The sequence below is a fragment of the Panthera tigris genome, chromosome A1, assembly GCF_018350195.1.
Source record: "Panthera tigris isolate Pti1 chromosome A1, P.tigris_Pti1_mat1.1, whole genome shotgun sequence".
Taxonomy (NCBI): domain Eukaryota; kingdom Metazoa; phylum Chordata; class Mammalia; order Carnivora; family Felidae; genus Panthera; species Panthera tigris.
In genome coordinates, this window is record NC_056660.1 from 5174166 (window position 1) to 5196226 (window position 22061).

A 22061-nucleotide genomic window follows, 5' to 3' on the forward strand; every position below is an offset into this window, starting at 1 on the left:
TCCTCTTCCTCTGCCTCTCCCCTGCTTGCGCGAGCACGTTCTCTCTCAAAATAAGTCAACTTAAAAAAAAGGCGACACAGTTGATGTGTTTTAACACCTACCCAGGAGTTGCTTTAATCAGGTAGAATAAGGCAGACGCAGAAATGATGTCAGAAGGAAGAAGCTTGTACTCACACTTCCCTAGAAGCAGGAGGCAGGACGTGCCATGCAGGGCCACCTACGGAAACACCGTGTCATTCTTGTGGCATGATACGCAGATTTCGGCTGGGATGGTTTGAATGATCTCAGCAGCTCTGGGACATGGGACTGCCCCTGGTTGCCTGGTGTCTGACTCTGGGACGACACCAGGGCAGGCGTGATGCGTGAGAGCTCAGTGAAGCAAGTGCTTGGCGGGTGGGGGCTTCCGGTTGGTTGGTTTGCGTATGCAGGATGTGGTCCTGGGAAAGCTGCTTGCTACCTCTAGAGAGAAGGAGGGATGTGATGATAGCTATGGTAGGGAGCTAACACAGCTACCTCTGAGAGGGGAAGGCTTCCGTGATCGGTGATGCCTTCGATGCCAGGACATCAGGAATACAGAAAATAAGAAACTATAGTTAGAACGTGACGGGAAGCCTTTAGTTAGCTGTAATCAAAGTGAGACCGAATCCACAGACGTTGAATAGCTTGTACTGGAGCAAAACACAAGGCCCAGGGCTGAAGGGGTGAGCTGAATTTCCTCAGACTTGAGGGAAGGGGTTGCTTTCCCCCCCCTGGGCTCTGAGGAGAGGTCCTGAAGGATGGTTGGGAGAGCCAAGGGCTTCAGAGGGAAGTGTGATTACAGGAGAAGGGAAGAGAAATGCGCATGGTGAGCAGTGGTGGCAAGACGTGCCTGGATGCAGGGTGTTGGACCCTTTTTAGTTCGAGGCTGGGGAGCATTAGGAGTTTATCAGCAGTGTGAGGCCAGACCCCATGCCCCTCACTTGGCCTCCTGACACTACTGTTCAAAAGCAAAGCACTTTACTCATTTCCAAATACTAGTGGTTATTTGGATCGTGGGGGTTTTTGAATGTGAAAGTAGTCAGTATGTCAGAAAGGAGTCAGGTGCCCTTGTATGGAATAAATTCCGGGGCGTTAATTAGGCGTGAGCTGATGAGGGTTTCCAATAGGCTATGATGGCCTTGGGAGTGGGGGGAGAAAAAAAGGAAACAATGGGGGGCATTTGGCTATATTAATTTATCCAGAAGAGACTTCAGGCTGGGAGCTTCATTGTAATCTCATTGTAACGTTACTGGCAAAATGGAAGTCCTATGAAATATCGAAGCCTGCAGTGCTGCAGATGGGCCTATGCCCGTTTTCTGGTGAGGGGCTCTGTTACTGGCTAGTCTCAAATGGGATTGGAACCCATCAAAAGGAATTTAGAGTCTGGGGTTTAGCAGATCTGGGTTTGAATCCTCCCTCTGCCATTTTTGGAGGGGGGTGGTGGTGGTGGTGATAAAGGATGAATTAAGCTGCCGGCAGTAACTGTTACGTTCAGAAGAGAATGGTCAAACTCAAGAGCCGCGACTTCCTCTGCCTGAAACACTGACTGACCCATTTCCGCGTGCCCGCTGGGCTCAGGTGTCACTTTCTCCATGTCCGGGTTGTGTTATATGCTTGTTGGGGCTGTGGTACCTATCACTGCACTGTGTAATTGCCTGTCTGCCACAGTGTAGACTGGCTGTCTCTAGACCAGCCTCGTGTTAAGTATGACGGTGTAGATACAGTGTTTCGTGGATATTGTTTTGCCATTCCATTTCAAGAGGCATTGTTGGGGCACCTGGGTGGCTCAGTGGGTTAAGTGTCCGACTTCTGCTCAGGTCATGATCCCGCGGTTTGTGAGTTTGAGCCCCGCGTGGGGCTGTCTGCTGTCAGCACAGAGCCCGCTTTGGATCCTCTGTGCCCCTCTCTGCCCCTGTCCTGCTCGTGCACATGCTCGTTCCCTCTCTCTCTCAAAAATAAATAAACATTAAAAAAAAAAAAAGGAGGAGGCATTGTTGAGGAACCTGAGTGGGGAAGTTTTAGTTTATTAGTTTGGAGAAGAGAGCACTCAGGGAACATCTGCGACCATGCTTTCAGAGGTGAGGGCTCTGGGCTGCCTTGGCAGGTGAACATACTGTCTCAGATCTCCAAGCAGGGCTGTGATGTGGGGTGACACGTGTGGGTCTGTGTTCTGATACTGGGGCTAGAGAGGTGTAAGATGCCATCTAGCTTCACCCCTTTCATTGTACAGTTGAAACAGAGATTGTGTAACTGAGACACTTCCCCAGACTGGTGTGACAACTTAGGGACAGTTCAACCAGACATCTCCTGGTTGCTTTGGGTAGCATCTCCAGAACTGGGTACTGGTTGAGGTCAAACTGGTGATATATCCAAGTGGTGGGATAGCCCCCAGGGGGGCCGAATGAAGAGGGAAACAATCTTCCCAGGTGTAAGGATGGAGAGGGAGGTCAGCATGGAGATAACAAATGAGCTGTGAAATAGTATTTGTAAAGAGCTTTCTAGTTTTTTAAAAATTTTTTTTCCCAACGTTTTTTATTTATTTTTGGGACAGAGAGAGACAGAGCATGAACGGGGGAGGGGCAGAGAGAGAGGGAGACACAGAATCGGAAACAGGCTCCAGGCTCCGAGCCATCAGCCCAGAGCCTGACGCAGGGCTTGAACCCACGGACCGCGAGATCGTGACCTGGCTGAAGTCGGACGCTTAACCGACTGCGCCACCCAGGCGCCCCAAGAGCTTTCTAGTTTTAAGAGTTGTCCTGAAGTGGACGTTTGTTCTTTGGGTGAAATACTGAGCATCGATTGTCTGTTTGGACCATTGGACCCAAATCCATAAGAACCAAGCATCTATTTTCACAGGGGGCCAGAACAAGACCTCATTTGCTCCGCAGAAAGAAATAACTTCCTCTCGGAAGCAGTAAGATGTGAGAAAAATACTTAGACACTCTGGATTCCTTCTCTTATGGGTCTTTCAGAATTTGAATGCTTGTCACCTACCCTACAATGCTGAAATGGATGGTCCCCCAGTGAATTTTGAAGAAAATTGAAGACCTCGGGTTAAGAAAAAAAAAAACAAAACACATGGATGGAGTATGAATACTTAACTAGTTCAGGGTGCCATGCAGCTATGAGTTTGTCGTTGGCATTCGGTAAATACTGGCATGAAGATGAGCGGGTCTGTGCATCCTGGGCCCAACAGAACAGCTCAGGGCCAGACATGGCGTGTAGATGTTTTAAGAGATCTTCTCAGATAGGATATCGAGATCGTGAATTCATCATGCTCTAAGAGACTCCATAGAGCACCCAGGTATGTTATGTGCTGGAAAGCATGTTAGAAACATCCGATTGGGTATTTGCAGTGACTTTCCTGTACTTCATGCCAACGGAATATTTTTCAGTGGTGTTTTTTTGTGTCCCACCACCTCCCGCATAGTCAGGTTTTGGACTGAATATTGTCGGTATTCGATGTTGTGTATATGAAAGGTATGAGGATTCAGCATGCGTAGAATTTTTCAAAAGTTGGTATAGGATTTTGAAAGGGCACGACTGAATTGGTACCCTAGTTTAAAATTCTTCTTCATCTGCCATCTATTCCATAGGGGTTTTTTTTGTTTTTTTTTTTGGAGTTGTAGTTACGAGGGATTATTCACTAAGAGCAAATTTTATTTTCCTTTCCCTTTTAGAAAGAATATGTGCCATTCAGACTGTCACTTTGTAATGTGATGGGAAAGGCCACTTACAATCAATACTCCCCTTCTCGTTCCTTCTAAAATCTTTGCTTGGGTCGGCCAGTGCGAGGCCATCTGAAGCTGCTAACTTTGGCCCGTGTTCTCAGGATCACACTGTTGATGAGGATTGACAGTTACTAAGGGAACTTCTGCTATATCTTCCCCTATGTAGGGTACTATCCCCATGGCAGTCCCTTCACCAAGAATAGTTGTCTTAAATTTAAACTTAAAACTGTGTCTCAGTTTTAAGGTGATTGGATTGAGTGTGTCTGAGACTATCTGCTTTGGCCCCTAATCTCAGGCTTGCAGATAATAAGACTTATTTTCTTTAGGTTTGTTAGCAAGGTCTCTCTCTCTCCTTCCCTCCTTCTCTCTCTCTCTCTCTCTCTCTCTCTCTCTCTCTTTCTCTTTCTCTCTTTTTTTGTCACAGCTATTTTCTTATCAGTGGACATGGCTGGCTTGGATCTTTATCTCTATTTTAAGAGACCTACTGGCATACATGTTTTCCTCTTTCTTTCAGTTTCTTTTATCAAAGCCACAAACACCCCCTTGATTCATTTTTCTTTATAAGGCCGTTGTTTTCCCCCTTGGTTTTCCATCGCTTAACCTTAGAGTCTGGAGTTAGTTACAAAGTCTGAATTGTAAAACCCTTTTGCATCGTACAGCTGGTAACGCGGGTCAAAGACACTTTCACATGTGGAATCGTGCATTAACCTCAGAGACTTCTTAAAATACAACCCACTATGACTACTTATCCTTTTTATTTTAGTTCGCTCTCAACTCTTCATTTTTCTTGGCTTTCAGTAAATCCAACCTAGAGATACTTTATAATATATGCTTTCCTGGCTCTTAGCTCCTTAGTTGTGCTGAACCTTGCTGATGATGAGAGCCTGTCCGTTTATTTCCCTTTCAGAACTGTTGCCATTATGTAACATTATATATTATATAACAATAAGATATTGTTATTCATATCAGACATTCTCTTATCTTTCTTTCTCTTCTGTACAGGTCGTCCTTCTTGCCGTAGAATTATAAATTAGCCATACCTTTCTGGTTTTTTTTTTTTTTTTCCAACGTTTAATTTTTTGGGAGACAGAGAGAGACTGCGCGAGCCGGGGTAGGGGCAGAGAGAGGGAGACACAGAATCCGAAGCAGGCTCCAGGCTCTGAGCTGTCGGCACAGAGCCCGACTCGGGGCTCGAACTCACAAGTTGTGAGATCATGACATGAGCCGAAGTCGGATGCTCAACCGGCTGAGCCACCCAGGTGCCCCGTTTAGCCATACCTAAGACCTGTGACCTAGAAAGGAAAAAAGTCTTCACTTAAGAGTGTAGAAAGGTTAAGTGGCTTCTACAAGCTGGAGCTGGGATTCGAAACCAGCTTTCCACATTCCCTGTCTGTGCCTTTTTCTCTTTTATTATCCAGAGGAAACTAGATCTAACAAATACTTGATTACTTTTCAATATAAAGGACCATTGCGTTCAGCTTTGCTTAAATTCTGATTTTGTGTTTATCGTGGATAATACCTAATTCTGCTGTCCAGAGTCTTTCCTGATTTCATCGCTGAATGTTGCCTGTGCTCCAGTTCAGTGCCCTTTTGAGGGGCTCTGACATCTTTTCACCCCTGATCTCATCGTACGGATGATTTAACAGATGTGATGTTTGTCATGCCCTGAACACAAACCACTGATATTTCCACACTTTTCGAATTTGATCGATATGTGGAACTGTCTGTGTTCAATCCCAACCTCAGTCCATGCTGACTCCCTGGGGCTATGTGCCACCTGCCCAACCTACCGTGGATCACACCAGGAGGCCATGACATGTCTCTGTCATTTGCTTATCTCGGAGAATGGCATGAAGACGGGTGCCAGCCACCACTTTTGTCCCAAGTACTTGGGAGCAGGAATGGTCGTGAGATGTGGGTCTGGCCAGTTAGACGTGCACGGAGGGCATCCGGGGACAGATAGATCACTTCGTGATAGAGGCACACGGCCTTTCTCCTCCTGGAACGCAGCCGGGCATCTGAAGGGGGAGTCACTGTTTTGTGACCATAGTGTGGCAGAATGTAAGGACACCCAGGATATGGACATTTGTGGAGCTGCTGTGTTAGTGCTGGACTGCCTGCCTCTGGGACTTGCGTTCTGGGAGGAAAATCCCCTCTCTCCCCCAGGCGGCTGCGGTGACTTTAGGTGAATTTCTGTTTACAGGGAGCAGAATTCGATTCCTAATTACGAATATTTTTTGTTTTAACCAGAGCATCTGCTTCTTTTCTAAGAGCTCGCATGCATTCACGTTTGCCTTTCAAAAACTCGGTTTTTGGCAGTAGTCCTTCCATTCTCCTTGGCTTTCAGTAAAAAGGATTTTCTCGGTAATGGCGTCTAATGTGCTTTTCACTCGAAAATTTGCAAGATTGAGAAATTGGCCACCATATTGAATAGATACTGTGGATCGGTCTTAGATTGACTTTTTGTGTTATGACCGCAGTCATGTGACCACTTTGCCACTAGCCCTTAATAATGTCCATTCCTCAAACTAGACCTTGTTTATCAAAACATGACTGGGGCTACTAATTGGAATTACTAATCATGCCAAAAACTGTAGAAAAGTGCAGGTGTATTTCCCTAAAATGATGACTTACACAGATCAAAACACCAGACGCTCATCTGAGAATTTGTACCACAGCATAAGGCGTATATGTATATGGCTTGAAGAAAAATCATTAGAGGTCCTTGAGAGGGAACCACCTGTTCTGTATTATTTCATCTAGTAATCATGTTCAAATCTGCAATAACCATTTTTTTAAAAACAGATAGGGAAACTTACGTTCTTTAGCGTTTCTATTTGTGGTGTGAATTTCCCAGGGAGAACAAGACAATTTTGGAAAAGAATATCAAGGTAGGAGTTAGTTACCTTACCAAATGTCAGGACATATACAAACCTACTGTCAATCAAAATGGTAGGGGAATTGATGAAGATACCGTGGCACTGAAAAACGTGCCAATGTGTTACAAAGTGGTATTTCTATCAGGTGGAATAGATAATTATGCTGGTATCATTTATGAAATATGCCTGTCTGTCAGGGTAAAGACAAAATTGAGCTCCTTCCCATATCAGTAAGAGTAAATTCTGATTGCAAAAATTAAAGACTGATATTGATATCTATATAAAGAGGGGCACTTGGATGGCTCAGTTGGTTGAGTGTCTTATTCTTGACTTTGGCTCAGGTCATGATCTCACAGTTCATCGAGCCCCACGTTGGGTTGCATGCTGAGAATGTGGAGCCTACTTGGGATTCTCTCTCTCATTTTCTCTCTCTCTGTCTCTCTGTCTTCCCCTCTCAAAATAAATAAACTTAAAAAATATCTATATAAAGAGAATCTTGGAGACTACATTTCTATAATGGAAGGATGGAGAAAAATTTAATACGAAACCAAGGTGCTGTAAATTTTGGGGGGACATAAGCGTTGTCCAAAACCTTTTTGTAAGTCAGAGAGTCCATTAAAAAATTCACTATACAAACGAGTGGTCTAGAAATGCATTTTATAGAGTTAATAATTAGCTACAACCAAGAATTATTACAGACAGACACTGAACAGATCACCAAACTAATAGGAAAATAGGCAAAGTGTATGAGGAAGTGATAATGGACCAAAGCCATGTGGCGTGCAAATGTATGAAAATATGCTCGACTTTGTTGTAATTGAGGAACTGCAAATTAATTTGGCAATATGTATTATTTGGCAGAAGACTGAGTACTGTAAAATGACAATACCTGTTATTGGCGGGGATATGAAGATAAAGAATACTCCTGTATATAGCTGGTAGAAATGGGAACTTCTACAATTCTTTTGGGAAATAATTTGCCGTCTATTAAAATAAAAAATTTATGATCTTTTTGGAACAGAAAAAGGACATTAGGTAGCAGCTGAGGAAATCTAAAGTATGGGCTTTAGTTAATAATTTTAAAAGCTACATGATCCTTAGATTACCTTAAGTGGAATTAAGAATCTATCTCCTAGAAGTAAACTCACCGGCAATCGTGGATCTGTAAACATGGCTATTTAGCATGACCTGTTTTAGGGTGTACAAGTCTGGAAATAAAGTAAATTCTCACCATAGGATGAATAAGTCAATGGAAGGATATTATATCGTCGTTAAAAATGAATTAGAGCTGTGCCCTTGACTTGCAAGGATTTTGCAGTGTTGAGAAGAGCAAAATTCAGAAAATGGCATATTGTCCCATTTTTGTGGAACATGGCAACTATATATGTATGAACATGTGTCCATGTCTGTGTATGGCTTTATACACTTTAAAATTATGGAAGGGTATACAGGTTATTAAAATAGCCATATATAGATGGTTTATGTATATGTATTGGGTTATGTATGTATCCACAGAGGCAGATTGACTTGACCCTAATGGAGCTTAAGGTTCAGGATATTTGCTCATTCTCAGGCCCTGGGAGGGAGCCGCCCACACGTTTATTTACATGGCCACTGATTTTTGTATAAGAAGTAGATTGAACCCGGATTGGGTAAGACGAGGGTCTCTTTTCAGTTGGACTTCGCCCCTTTATCACACTTCCTCTTCTGTTTGATGGCACTGGAGTGGCATTGTAGGGTTTAGAGATCTATTTACATGGCGTGCAGTCACTTGGGCGACTAAATTATTAACTATGTCCCAGTATAGGAGTAAGGATCAGAGATGCTTCTGTTGCCAGCACCTTGCTTGGGGTTGTGGGAGGACATCGTAGGGTTAGAAGTGTGTGGGTCATATTGAAGGGACGGTGTTTGGAAGGCATGGGGCCAGAAGCTAGTCTGTAGGAACTTCTTCCAGATTTTAAGTTTCATTCATAAAAGAAATTTGACAGAAGTTACTCTGAATTTGACAAACAAACATTTCATGAGATCACTGCTGTTCATGAATTGTGAAGTGAAAGAAATATCAAAATTTCAGTGAACAGTAACTTCTTAACCATTATTACAGGAAAGAGTGAATTGTCTTTTATGAAAACTGTTACAGAATTGTCCGGTAAGAAGTGATCTCAGCAAATGAAATAAAAGAATACTAGGGAAGTAGTATTGTAGAATACTAGACAGCTAATAAAAATAGTGTATTTTCTGAAAGTTGCAATGCAGTATATTTCAGGTTTTGTGAATTATGTTGTGATTCTCCCCCATCATTCTAGGTAAGTATTGTTGTTGTTTTTTTATTTTGTATTAAAGCAGGATTCCCCAAGTTGTATGTATATTGTATACAAATTATATCCAGACCCCACAAGTCTGGACCTAGCTGTGGGTATATAATGAGTACACTAAACGAAAGGATGAGAAAACATTTTAGGATTACCTAGGAATGAACTACAATACATTGTGTTTTTATATTAAATCTCCATGAGTGAATATACAAGGACCAATTATTACACTGAAAAAGCAGCTTTAAAGTTCTTCTCTAAACATTGTTTTTCTGACAGTTTGCCTTAGAAAATTCCTGAGGATCTTGGTTTTCCTCTGGCTCTGACGTGTGGCTCCTGTTTTCATTGCAGAGAACATTGCTGGCCAGAAGGGGGCACCGTGCTGTCAGTCTAGGTCACTCCCTGCTGTCAGCAGGGAGCTCTGCCTGCAAAGCCCGTAAAGGTGGTGAAGAGAATAAATATTGATAGGGCTTTCCAGAGCTCCGGGTGTGTTAGAGGAAAAGAAATTACTTTCTCTTCCTGCCTCCCACCCCCCACCCCACTCTTTCTCTCTTGCATGCATGCACACTGAGTGATGAAATGCATATATTACAGCTTGTGCATTGGGTAGACATGAATAGGGAAAAGCTTGCTAGAGAAGATGACCCCTTGGGCTGTTGGCTCAGAAGCGGAGAAGGATGTGGTTTGATGAAAAGAAGAAAGAAAGATGTTCTAGGAATTTGGCAGGGGATTAAAAGAAGCGAGAGAACTTAAACTAATACTCTTCGCCATAAAGTGATTTCTGTTTAAGGGGGAGGAACTTTACTCTCATTTTTCCTGTGGGCTGAGTTACAGGATAAAGACTCCTGTGCTGAAAGCCAGACTGCTCTTCCCAAAGGAATGACTATATAAAAGTTTTATGCTCTGAGTGTTGCACTGATGTTTGTTTCTTGTTAGATTCAAGTAGGGTAGATTAGAATTTCCTTCCTTCTGTCCATAGCCTAGGGCCGGGTTGTTGCTGGCGGAAGGAAGGGGCCGTAGGGAATAATATCAGATATGAGTGGTTCCTACAACATTTTATGGTGGGAAGCAGTGTAAGAATGAATTAGGTCTTTAACCTAATTTCATGTTCTGATAAACAGCTTCTTATGTATGCCATTTCTAAAATTAGCCAAAAAATAAAAGAACTGATGGTCCCTTGACAATTAAGTCTGGATACTACTAACCTTTATTTAAAATATTAAGTTATTATTAAAGTAATACACATGAGTTGTTAAAAGTTGAAATAGGTGTGGAAGCTTACCATGAAAATCAGTAGTCTCCCTCCCCATCTCTCCCATTCTGGTTCTGTTCCACCAAAGGCAACCACTTTGAACTCCTTCTGCTTTTAATTCTTTTGTGGTTTCCACCATACTTCTTTTTTATGTTTATTAAAAATTTTTTTAACGTTCAATTTTGAGAGACAGAGCACAAGCAGGGATGAGGCAGAGAGAGAGGGAGACACAGAATCCAAAGCAGGCTCCAGGCTCTGAGCTGTCAGCACAGGGCTCGACGCGGGGCTCGAACTCACAAACTGTGAGATCATGACCTGAGCCGAAGTCGGCCGCTTAACTGACTGAATCCCCCAGGTGCCTCTATATTTCTTTTCTTTTTTTCTTTTTTTGAGACAAATAACATGTGAGTGGGAGAGGGGCAAAGGGAGAGAGCAAGAATCCCAAGCAGGCTCCATGCTCAGCCTGGAGCCTGATGCAAGGCTCAATCTCATGACCCAAGGATCACAACCTGAGCTTTAAACCAAGAGCAGGACACCTCTGTTTCCACCATAGTTCTAAATAGGTTTAGAAATAATCTTTCTGAATTCTCTTGTAGGTAAATATTTAACTTCTGACTTTGGTGCCAAGTACTGACCTAGTATATCATGTTTATTTTTTTCCTAGTGTAACTTGCCTTTTCTTCCTCATTTTTCTGCTACATTTTTTTTTTTTTTTTTACATATACTTGTTTTTCCCTTCAGATCACTATTACACAACCTCTCTATATATTGAAAAAAAGCTCTCTCAGAATAGTGTCTCAGTTCTATTTGTTTTTCCCCCCAGAGACATCTTTCTCAGGTAAACTGGCTGTTGTGTGGATGTATTGTAAAATGATCATCTTAGAACTTTCTTGATGTTTTGTTGAGTTGAATTCCCTTTTTTTTTTTTTTTGATAGTGTGTTAGTGTGTTGTTTTATTTATTGATTAATCCCTAATATTGTTAAGCCCATTTTGCAGTAAACAGTTTCCTAAGAAAGCTTACATGAAAGGTAAAGTTGAGTGTCTGATAGTTTGGCTAGGTATAGAAATCTAAAGTGTTGCTCTAGCTGAATTTATGTTAAATTCAATGTGATATTTTTTCTCCTTTATAAATAAGTTATTTTTACAGTCTTGTGTTTTTAATAAAAGGATAGTTGGTATTCTATAATTTCAGATTTTTGAATAGGTCTCTCGTTTTGGGTACTTAGTGAAGCCTTTCAATCCAAAACTTTATATCTTAGAATTCTGAGAAATTTTCTTGTATATTTTTTTAAAAAATGTTCTCTGTCTTACTTTTGTAGAGCTTATAATGGTTGGATATTGAGTCTCACATCAGTGCTCTTAGGTCTCTAATTTTCATCTTTTTTTCTATTTTTTGATATATATTCACTTTTATATTTCACTTCTATGATTGGATTATCTTAGGCTGTCATACTTGTAATTCCTAATAACTCTTTCATTCTGTTACATTTAAAAAGTAGCATCTTACCCTGGTTTTAGATGAATGTACTCTCTTCTTAGAACTCTGAGGATGTTAGCATTTTAAAAAGTACTCTTGGGGTGCCTGGGTGGCTCAGTCGGGTAAGCGTCTGACTCTATTTCAGCTCAGGTCATGATCTCATGGTTCATGAGTGCGAGCCCCGCGTGGGGTTCTGTGCTGACAGTGCAGAGCCTGCGTGGGATTCTCTTTCTCTCTTTGCTCCTCCCCTGCTCGCTCGCTCTCTCTCTCTCTCTCTCTCTCTCTCTCTCAAAAAATAAATAAACCAAAAAAAAAAAAAGTATTAAAGTTTGCCGCATTGTGTTTCCTCAGATCTTTTCTTTTTCTCTTTTCATCTTCGAGTGTCTTTTTCATAATTGCAACTTTCTACACATACTTGGTAATCTTCCAAAAAGCATAGACAACTGAGTGGTGCTTTATGAGCATGGGTCAGACAGCAAGCTCTGCTTTAGGAAGGACTTTGAAACATTGAGTATATGGAGGATTTTTTTTTCTCTTCCTGTGAGGTTTCAGTGTTTGCCTAGGGCATGGTCTTTAGCTCTCCGGCCATGGGCATAGGGGTTTCATTTTATGTATATGCCATGGAGTGCCCAGATGTTCGGTCAAATATTATTCTGCGTGTTTCTGTGAGGGTGATTTTGGATTATATTAACATTTGGATCATACAGTAAAGCAGATTGCCTTCCCCAGTGTGGGTGGGCTTCATCCAATCAATTGAAGGTCTAAATGGAGCCATAAGGCTGAGTAAAGCGGGAGCCCCTCCTGCCTGACAGCCTTTGAACTGGGGCAGCGTCTTTTTTTTTTTTTTTCCTGCCTTCAGACTGGAGTTCCACTACTGGATGTCCAGCTTGCTGACCGTGGGTTTTGGGACTTGTCAGAATCTATAATCGTGTGAACAATTTATAACCCCTCTCTCTCTCTCTCTCTCTCTCTCTCTCTCCCCCCCCCCCCCCCCCCCCCCCCCATATACCTCCTGTTGGTTCTGTTTCTCTGGAGAATCCTGACTAATGCAGTGACCCTCTTGCTAGAACTGAATTATTACTCTCTCAAAAATGGACTGACTTATCTTCTCAGAAAATAGTTTTCAAAGTAGAACCTGTTCTTCTGTCTCAGCCCAGGGCCTTTCCCCAAGCAGTGTTGCCCTCTGGAGGTGTTCCCTTGCTGCGGCTCCTAGAGGCTTGTGCCCAGCTTTCTCGCCAAAAGCAGACAGGAGTCTATTTTAGGAAGAAAAAAAAAAAATCTCCTCTGCTGATGATTCCATTTCTCATTTTGAAAAACATGGTTGTATATTTTTACATTCCTTTCTAATTTATGGTGCCTGGGTGGATGAGGACGATAAATGTGTGTCCATTTAACAATTGTGAGTCAGAAACCAGGTCCTTAAAGTTTTTTTTTAATGTTTATTTTTGAGAGACATAGAGCACGAGTTGGGGAGGGGCAGAGACAGAAGGAGACACAGAATCTGAAGCAGGCTCGAGGCTCTGAGCTGTCAGCACAGAGCCCGACACGGGGCTCGAACCCACCAACCGTGAGATCATGACCTGAGCTGAAGTCGGATGCTCAACCGACTGAGCCACCCAGGTGCCCCGAAACCAGGTCCTTTTTGGATTGAGCCTTTATGTGTGGGGCTTTAATAAAATGCTCTGTTCCTCATGTCTCTGTGAAGTTTCAGGTAGGCAACTACACGGGTGTGTGCACTTTATGCAAAGTTGAGCTGTATACATGGTTCCTCATGCATACCAGAAAGTGCAGAAAACCTAGCAGAAAAGCTTGAGTTAAACTTAAACGTTTGAATAAAGGTTTGCAGTTACGGGTGAGTCACAAAAATGATATCGCTCGCCTTGGGTTTTGATATCCGTAAACTTCTTGGACTCTTCGTAGCACACAGGACTGACCGATTTTGCTTTATTATCCAGACCTTGGTGAACTTTTTGTGCATTCCACACTAGTGAGCCCTGCGTACTCCTCACCACACCTCCTGCTGATTTTCCTGTTTATCCGTGGCTAGGATCCCATGTAGACCTGGCTCATCTTTGGAGTTCCTAGGCTCTGCCTACTTGGGAAGTGACCTTTTTTGACTAGTTTTAACCTCCTCCTGGAACGAGCGATACCCCTGCTTCCATGGAGCCTGTGCAGGCTTCAGGTGCTTCTACTGTGATGACTCTGTTTCAGAGTCCTGTCACACCTTGTTTGACTTGTAGTATGTCAGCCCCCAGAGCAGCCTTAAATATCCCTTTCGATTGGGTTTATTTCCCTGGGTTTGGAAAGACCATCGTGAATTCTGAGTGCAGGGCCAAAAGTATGATTACATGCAACAGACTTCGACCTGTTTTGCTGGTCCTGGGGTGGCAGTAGGATTGGGCTTCGTTTGTGACTCCTGTACCTGTTGGTGTCGAGGTCAGGTATTTTCATGATATTTGGTGTTTCTTTTTATTCGAGATAGAATCTCCTTGAAGGTGGTCCTTTTCGCTTTGCTTTGAAATGAGAGTCTCCCAGCTCCCCTTCCTTTGACTTGATCTCCAAGTTCACAGGTTTTCAGGTAAAGCAATTGAACCAAACCTACTTCTCAGTGATGCTATATCTGAAGATAGTAGCTGTAAGCAACCAGTGTCTTGCATTTGGAACTGTGTATCTCAGAGTTGTCCATGGGCGAAGATTTGCCTGGCAGCGTGCTTTGTGCTCAAAATGTTGTTGTGTCTCCGTTCTCTTCTCCCCTGGCCACATTTTCATCGAAGTATGGAAATAAGCGCTTTGTGCCCAGAGGCATTTATTGAACGATGCATTATGTGTTACAGAAAAGAACATGCAAAAAAGGTCTATGTCAGCCGTCATAAAGTGCTATGAAGAAGTGTGTTACTAATGCCACTGGCCCAGGTCCAATTACTACATTCTGGGAACAGGCTATGAGATAAGGCAGTATCTTGCACTTTTTCCCCAGCTCTGGAAGAAGAAACAGGAAAAGTGTTGAAAATAGAGATTTTCAAAAGTGTTGAAAATAGTGTTTTCATATGAGCTTTGCAACTGGTGGAATTGTCATAGTTCAGGAAAATGATGTGAACGTTTTTAGTGAAGTGGTCCTAGCCCTGTTTATCGGCAGGGATTTCTATATTGGAGAGGATTTCCTGAACATAATTTGGGGGGGGGGTGTTGGTTGGCAAAGCATCAGGAGCTAGATGGGGAGGGCCATAGGCTTTGCTGTCCATTGGTCCATCCTTTTGGCTGTGTGTATACCTAAGGGGGATTTACTGCTCCCATTTCAAAGTTGAGTGTTAAGCTAGTTTAATTTCTGGGTTTCTGGAGGCTCCTTTTAGGGGGAAGTTACACTTGGATTAGTTACTGCATTTTAGATTTGCCTTTAGAGACCAGTTGTCAATTTCGGTGTTTCTTACAGCCAGGAAATCCTAACTCAAGCGTCATGTCTGGGTTTTTTTTTTTTTTTTTTAACGTTTATTTATTTTTGAGACAGAGAGAGACAGAGCATGAACGGGGGAGGGTCAGACAGAGAGGGAGACACAGAATCTGAAACAGGCTCCAGACTCTGAGCTGTCAGCACAGAGCCCGACGCGGGGCTCGAACTCACAGACTGCGGGATCATGACCTGAGCCGAAGTCGGCTGCTTAACCGACTGAGCCACCCAGGTGCCCCATGTCTGGGTTTTTCGTGCTGAGTTCTGGCGATGAGACTTCTGGAATGCTTTGTGATGTGTGGCCGGCGTAGCCCCAGGCCCACGTGTTTGCCAGGCCCTGTTTCCTGTAGGGGTTGTCTCCCATACTCTCCAGGTGCTAAGAGTGCCCAAGGGGAGCGTGCCCCCCCCCCCCCCGACACGTGACCGAGTTCCACCCCTGCTGAGCCAGGTGTCCCCAGGGGAGGGGGTTTGCAGGTTGCTGCAGTTGTCAGCTCTTGTCTTCTTGGAATCCAGAGACCTCAGGTTCTCGAGATAAAAAGGCCGGTGTCTGACTCAAGAGGTCTCTCCGTACTTCTGCGTGTGGTTCCGCCCCCGTTGGCCCTTCCCTGCCTCTCCCACGGGAGCGCTCACACTCCCCGCTTTGCCCTTGCCGTTCCCTGCTTCTGTGGCGCTCTTCCCTGCTGTGCCCATGTGGATGTTTCTGCTGCTTCACCTCCCTCAGGGCTTAGCACAGCCTTCACCTTCTTGGTGAAACATGCGCTGATCTTGCCGTTGAGGATCAAGCCCCTTTCCCCAGGCCCCGCTCGCCTACCTCTGTGTCCCTCTTCCCCGACTGATTTTCCTCCACGGTGTTTACCACATCTATTCTGTCCTGTTTTGTTTTCAAGCTCATTTTTCCTCTAGAATGTAATTCCCACGAGGGTATGCAGTTTTGACCGGTCGGTTCCCTGTCGTGCCTGACACCGTGCTAGTACCCGGATGGGGCTCAGTGAATATCCGTGGAAGGAAGGTCAGATGGATGTTTGACGAGCCCCTGGTCATTCCTCACGTCGCCCAATTTTGGAAGACGCTGCTCTAACATGTTTAGAGGGCATCCGAGTGAACCACAGGAAATGCCTGTTTTCTCCTGGTCACTTCTCCCCATTCCCCAGGCTCTACGATGTGCTAACTACCTAGGGCTGCCTGGAGCCAGTGCCCGTCCTTGCCGTGAACAGCCATGTCCGCAGGCGTGCTGACGTGTGGTTTGGGTGGGCATCTTTTGGGGCCGACTCGTTCACCTGGGTGAACAGACTCTTCTGTTGGGAACCTCCTGAATTGGCCCGTTTCACCCTGTGTATGGTTCTTAACCCTGGTACGGGGACCGGATGGTAGAGGTCTCTCCTCCTTGTTAGGTCTTGTAGTGTTCACCTGGACTGACTTCACAAACGAGATTTGAGCAAAGCTACCTGTTCAAGGGTGGTTGCCGGTCGGGGTATGGTCCTTGGACCAGCACCGTTGACCTCACTGGGAACTTGTTGGAAATGCAGAATCACAGGCCCACTCTAGACCTACCGAGTCAGAACGTGCACGTATTGGGTAGTTTTACGTGCAACTTGACCCGGCCGTGGTGCCCAGGTGTTTGGTCAAACATTATTGTAGATGTTTCTGTGAAGGTGTTTTTGAATGAGATTAGCATTTAAATTGGCAGACTGTGAATACAGATGATCCTCTACTTTGGGTGGCCTCATGCAGTTAGTGGAAAGCCTGAACAGAACGAAGTCTGCCTTTCCTGGACGAGAAGGAATTCTGCCATCAGACAGCCATCAGACGTGAAGGAGCACGTTCGATCTTCCCCTGGGTCTCCGGTCGGCTGGTCCACCCTGCAGACTTTGGACTTGTCAAGCCTCCACAATTGGGCGAGCCAGTTCCTTAACAGCTCTCTTTCCCTGTCTCTGTGTATACACTTCTGTTGCTTCTGTGTCTCTGGAGAACCCCAACGAATCCATTTTCACAAGATCCCCCCAGCAATTTATATGCATCTTTAAGTTGGGGAGGCACTACCCTAAACTCTTCTGGTGGAAGGATTTTGAGGTGCTTGCCTTTAGCGGGTTGTAGTTGTGTGTCTCTAAATCTGTACCAGGACACCTCAGGGTTGTCTGTCAAGACCATCGTTTTCAGGCTACGCAGTAGCCATCTCTTAGACCCATGTCGGTTTCTCTGAATTACTGATGACACTCATTCTGTTTCAGTTTGAAAATATCTTAGACTCACTTTTCTAGTCTGACTAGAATAAAAGTTAGTATGTTTTCCTCCCGCATCTTACCTTTGGTTTTCTCACATAAATGGGATCTCTGTCTACTCCAAACCTTGACGGCATTTCAGAGACAGGCGGGTCCTCTTACGCACACTTAGTATCTTACCGAATTGGGAAACGTTCACGCGTAGACAGGGTCGCGTACCGTCAGTGTGGGTGTGTCTTTTCCATACAGATGGAATCTGGGGTTTATAGTCACACTACTTTATAAGATGCTTTTTAGTCTTCAAGTGTATGAATTTTCCTGTTTTCTTTATGATAAATGTTGTTTGCTTTGTTTCAGTGGTCAGTACACCATAAAGGAATGCGTGATGTTCCGTTTGAATTTGTCCTCTAAACTGTAGTTGAGAGAACTTTATACCGTAACTTTATACGACATGTACTGTCGTGTACGTGAACTCGATATATTTTCCCTACTCTTTAATGAGCTTGATTGCAGCTAGTTTGTTCTGTCTGGCAAAATTTTACAGTGACGTCTTATACCCCAACGGGCTACATATAAATGAATGGGGGCTCCATGCAAACGTATTTTCTAGCTAGTTCAGTGATATCCCTTCAAGTGTCAGAATCTTTAAGTTTGAACGGTCTTAGAAGTGGTTTTCATGTAATTGTCTATATTTAATACTGTAAGCAGACGAAGGCTAAAAATAATTCTCTGAGGATGACTCCAGTGTGTATTGTGAAACACAAGGCTGATGCACCATGGGGATGATCTTTTCTGAGACAGTAGCAGTAAATGGTACATGGGACAGTTTCCTGTTTCTTCAAGTGACCTTAAGATGCTATATTTTTTGAGTTGCCCGGTTTTATTATTTTGTTGTTGGGACTTATAGCAGTATATATGCCCCTAGTGTTCTGTCTCCTGAGGCATTTGCTCTATTTTGGTGTTTCTGATTTGTTGTGTATTTGTGTGTTGTGTTGTTCTGCTGGATAATCTTGCTATCCTATATTTCAGTTAAGAGTTGGCTCAGAACTACCCCACGATCCAGCAGTTGAACTGTTAGGTATTACTCAAAGGATACAAAAATACAGATTCAAAGGGGTATATGCACCCCGATGTTCATAGCAGCATTATCAACAATAGCCGAACTATGGAGAGAGCCTAAATGTCCGTCGACTGATGAATAGATAAAGCAGATGGGGTATACATGTATACACACACACACACACACACCATGGAATATAACTCAGCCATCAAAAAGAATGAAATCTTGCTATTTGTGATGACGTGGATAGAGCTAGAATGTATTAATGCGAAGTGAAATAAGTCAGAGAAAGACAAATATGATTTTGCTCCTAGGTGGAATTTAAGAAACAGATGAACATGTAAGAAGGGGGGGATAAAGAGAAGAAAGGGAAACGAACCACAAAAGATTCTTCATGATGGAGAAGACAGGGTTGATGGAGGGAGGTGGGTAGGAGATGGGCTAGATTGGTGATGGGTATTATGGAGGGCACTTGTGATGAGCACTGGGTGTTATATAAGTGATGAATCACTGAGTTTTCTACTTCTGAAACCAGTATTGCACTGTATATCCCCTAACTTAAAGTTTAAAGAAATACTTAAAAAAGACAATAAAAAAGAAGAGTTGGCTCAGAATTAGGTCTTCAGAAGGCAAACTAGGAGCCAAGCGGGTACTTCTTATTGGTAAGCCTTTGAGCAGCCAAAGGAAATCTGGTTCATTTGGCCCCTTCAGCTTCTCACTTTATGCCTTTGGATTATTTCATTGTTCATTGATTATCTGCTATGTAGTGGGAACATAGGAAGTTGAAGTAAGCATCTTAATGTTCCCAGAATCTATTTTGGGGATGGATAAATATACAAAGCAAAGCAGAGACCATATAATGTAGGGACAAACACCATCCTGTGGGCTTGGAGGAAAAAGAGTCTGTGATTTGACCAAATTTAATGGCATATATAAGTTTGAGGGGGTAAGATGGGAAGGGCAGTTTAGTTATGGAGAGACCATTTGGGTGAGAGAGGATGTCCCAGGTGGAAACAAAAATGGGAACATCTACAGATTCAACACAATATTTATCGAGATTTAGTGGCATTCTTTACAGAAGTGGAAAAAACACTGCTAAAACGATATGGAACCACAAAAGACCCTAAATAGCCAAAGAAATTCTGAGAAGGAAGAATACAGTGAAAGGCATTACACTTCCTAAGTTAATGCTATACTCTAAAGCCATAGTCATCACGACAGTATGGGCTTGGCATAAAAACAGACAAATAGATCAACAGAACTGAATCAAGAGCCCAGAAATAAACCCAAGTATATATGGTCCATTGATACTTGGAGAGGGAGCCAAGAATTCTCAAGGGAGAAGAGACCATCTTTTCAATAAGGTGCTGGGATAATTGGATACTCACATGTAAAAGAATGAAACTAGACCCCCATCTTACACCACTTACAAAAATTAACTTGAAGTAAAGACTTAAGTATAAGACCGCAAGCCATGAAACTCTTGCAGGAGAACATAGAAACAAGCTCGTTGACGTGGGTTTTAGTGATGATTTTTTGGATGTGACGCCTGAAACCCAAGCAACAAAATAAAAACCAAGTGGGACTACCTCCAAGTCAAAAGCTTCTGCCCAGCCAAAGAAACCATCAGTAAAGTGAAAAGAGAATCTGTGGAATGCGGAAAATGCATTCAGAAACCAAATAGCTGATAAGGGGCTAGTATATAATATACATAAAAGACTCCTACACCTCGATGGAAAGAAATGTCAGTTAATAAATGGGCAAAGGACCTGAGTAGACACTTATCCAAAGAAGATGGACGAAAAGCCAATAGGCACATGAAAAGATGCTCAGCATCTCTAGTCATTAGAGAAATACAAATTAAAACCATAAGGACCTATCCCATCACACGTATTTGGATAGCCAGCATCAAAAAAAGATAACAAATGCTGGCATGGATGTGGAGATATAAACTGGTGCAGCCACTGGGGGGAACAGTATGGATTTTCCTCACAAAATTAAATAGAGCTACCCTGTGACCCATCAGTTCAACTTTGGGGAATATATCCAAAGGAAATGAAAACACTAAACCTGAAAAGATATCTCCACCTCTATGCTCATAGCAGCACTGTTTACACTAGTCAAGACATGGAAACAGCCTAAGTGTCTGTTGATGGGTGAATGGATGAAGAAGTTGTGGTATATGCATTAAAGTGGAATAGTACTCAGCCACAGAAAACGAGGGAGCCCTACCATTTGAGATGTGGATAGACCCTGAAGGCACTTGAAGTGAAGTAAATCAGAAAATGAGGACATACTGCATGATCTCACACGTAGAATCTAAAGAATCCAAACCCAAACTCCTAGAAAAAGATGAAACCTGTAATCACCAGAAGTGGAGGGTGGGAGGAAGGAAATTGGATAAGGTGGCCAAAAGTTACAGACCTCCAGTTAGGAGATAAACAAGTACAAGGAATGTAACGTACAACATGACGACGATAGCTACCACTGCTGTATGATAGATATGAAAGTTAAAGTTCGCCTGTGCCCATATGAGAAGATGGGTGTTGGCTGAACCTGTTGTGTTCACCGCTTCACGATAGATGTAAATCAGAGCATCATGCTGTGCACCTTAAGTGATACAGTGATGTATATCAATTATTTCTTAGTAAAACTGGAAAACGATTCCAAGCAAGCGTGAGTAAAGGATGTGATAGGAGTGGAGTTTTTTCAGGTGTGGTTGACCAAAAATAAAGCCCCCACCTGTGGTAGGTATCCAGAGGGATACCTTCCTGGTACCCAGGGCATACTTTATGGAATTAACTTGCTGCATTGAATCGATGGCTTTCTATTAAGAACTATCATGCATCACAAATCATGGAGTAATAATTCTACCCCGCTTGTGTGAATTACCCAAGGTATTTCTATCTGTCTCAGTGTTCGTATCTTCTGTATTTGGAATGTGTACCTCTTTCTGTTTTGCGATCCTTGAGACATGTCTTCCTTTAACTAATATTCTTGATGTGCTTACTATAGCTCCCAGAAGGTGGACAAATTTCCCTGCTCACACTGTGTGAATAGTAAATGTGTCTAACTTTGAAAACAAAGATCCCATTGGAAGATCTTCCTGTCAGGTGTGTCCTTTTACAAAATTTTGTAAAGGGCCAGCATGGCAATTTTCTTGTCCTGAAGTTTGAAATACTTTATTTTTAAAACCACTTGTAAAATTCTTGAAACTTCATCTTCTTGCTTCTTAGAACTTAGGTTTGTAACCGACGCTATCATTTTTCTTTGTCCTTTCAGTACGGCCAAGTACAGCGTGTTGACGTTTCTACCTCGATTCTTGTATGAGCAGATTAGAAGAGCTGCTAACGCCTTCTTCCTCTTCATTGCCTTATTACAGGTAATGTTTTTAAAAAAGTTATTTAAAATTCATAATGCTAACTACATGCAAAAAGAGACTTTGCTCAAAGGTCACGTAACTGAAAAAGTGTCATGATGCTTGGATGTAATTTGTCCCCTTATCCAATCATTTTTCCATGAAGAAACATGATCTTTGCATAAAGGGAGACTTATCTAGATATTGCTGGGAGGACAGTGGCAGTTACTAAAAACACCTTGAAAAATGGCCCTAGGGTGATACTTTTAACCCCCTTTCTGTTCTAAACACATAGCAACGTTGGATAAA

At 43.0% G+C, this 22061-nt stretch overlaps 1 protein-coding gene across 17 annotated transcripts in view; it reads left to right on the forward strand.

Annotated features, from left to right (window-relative positions):
• Positions 1–22061, forward strand: part of LOC102959813 (phospholipid-transporting ATPase IB) — a 609397-nt gene that overhangs the window by 121767 nt on the left and 465569 nt on the right. For all 17 annotated transcript variants that reach the window (XM_042984757.1, XM_042985236.1, XM_042984810.1 and 14 more), the window contains exon 3: positions 21677–21776. In XM_042984757.1, the coding sequence (XP_042840691.1) occupies positions 21677–21776 (100 nt within the window). The remainder of the gene's footprint in view (positions 1–21676; positions 21777–22061) is intronic.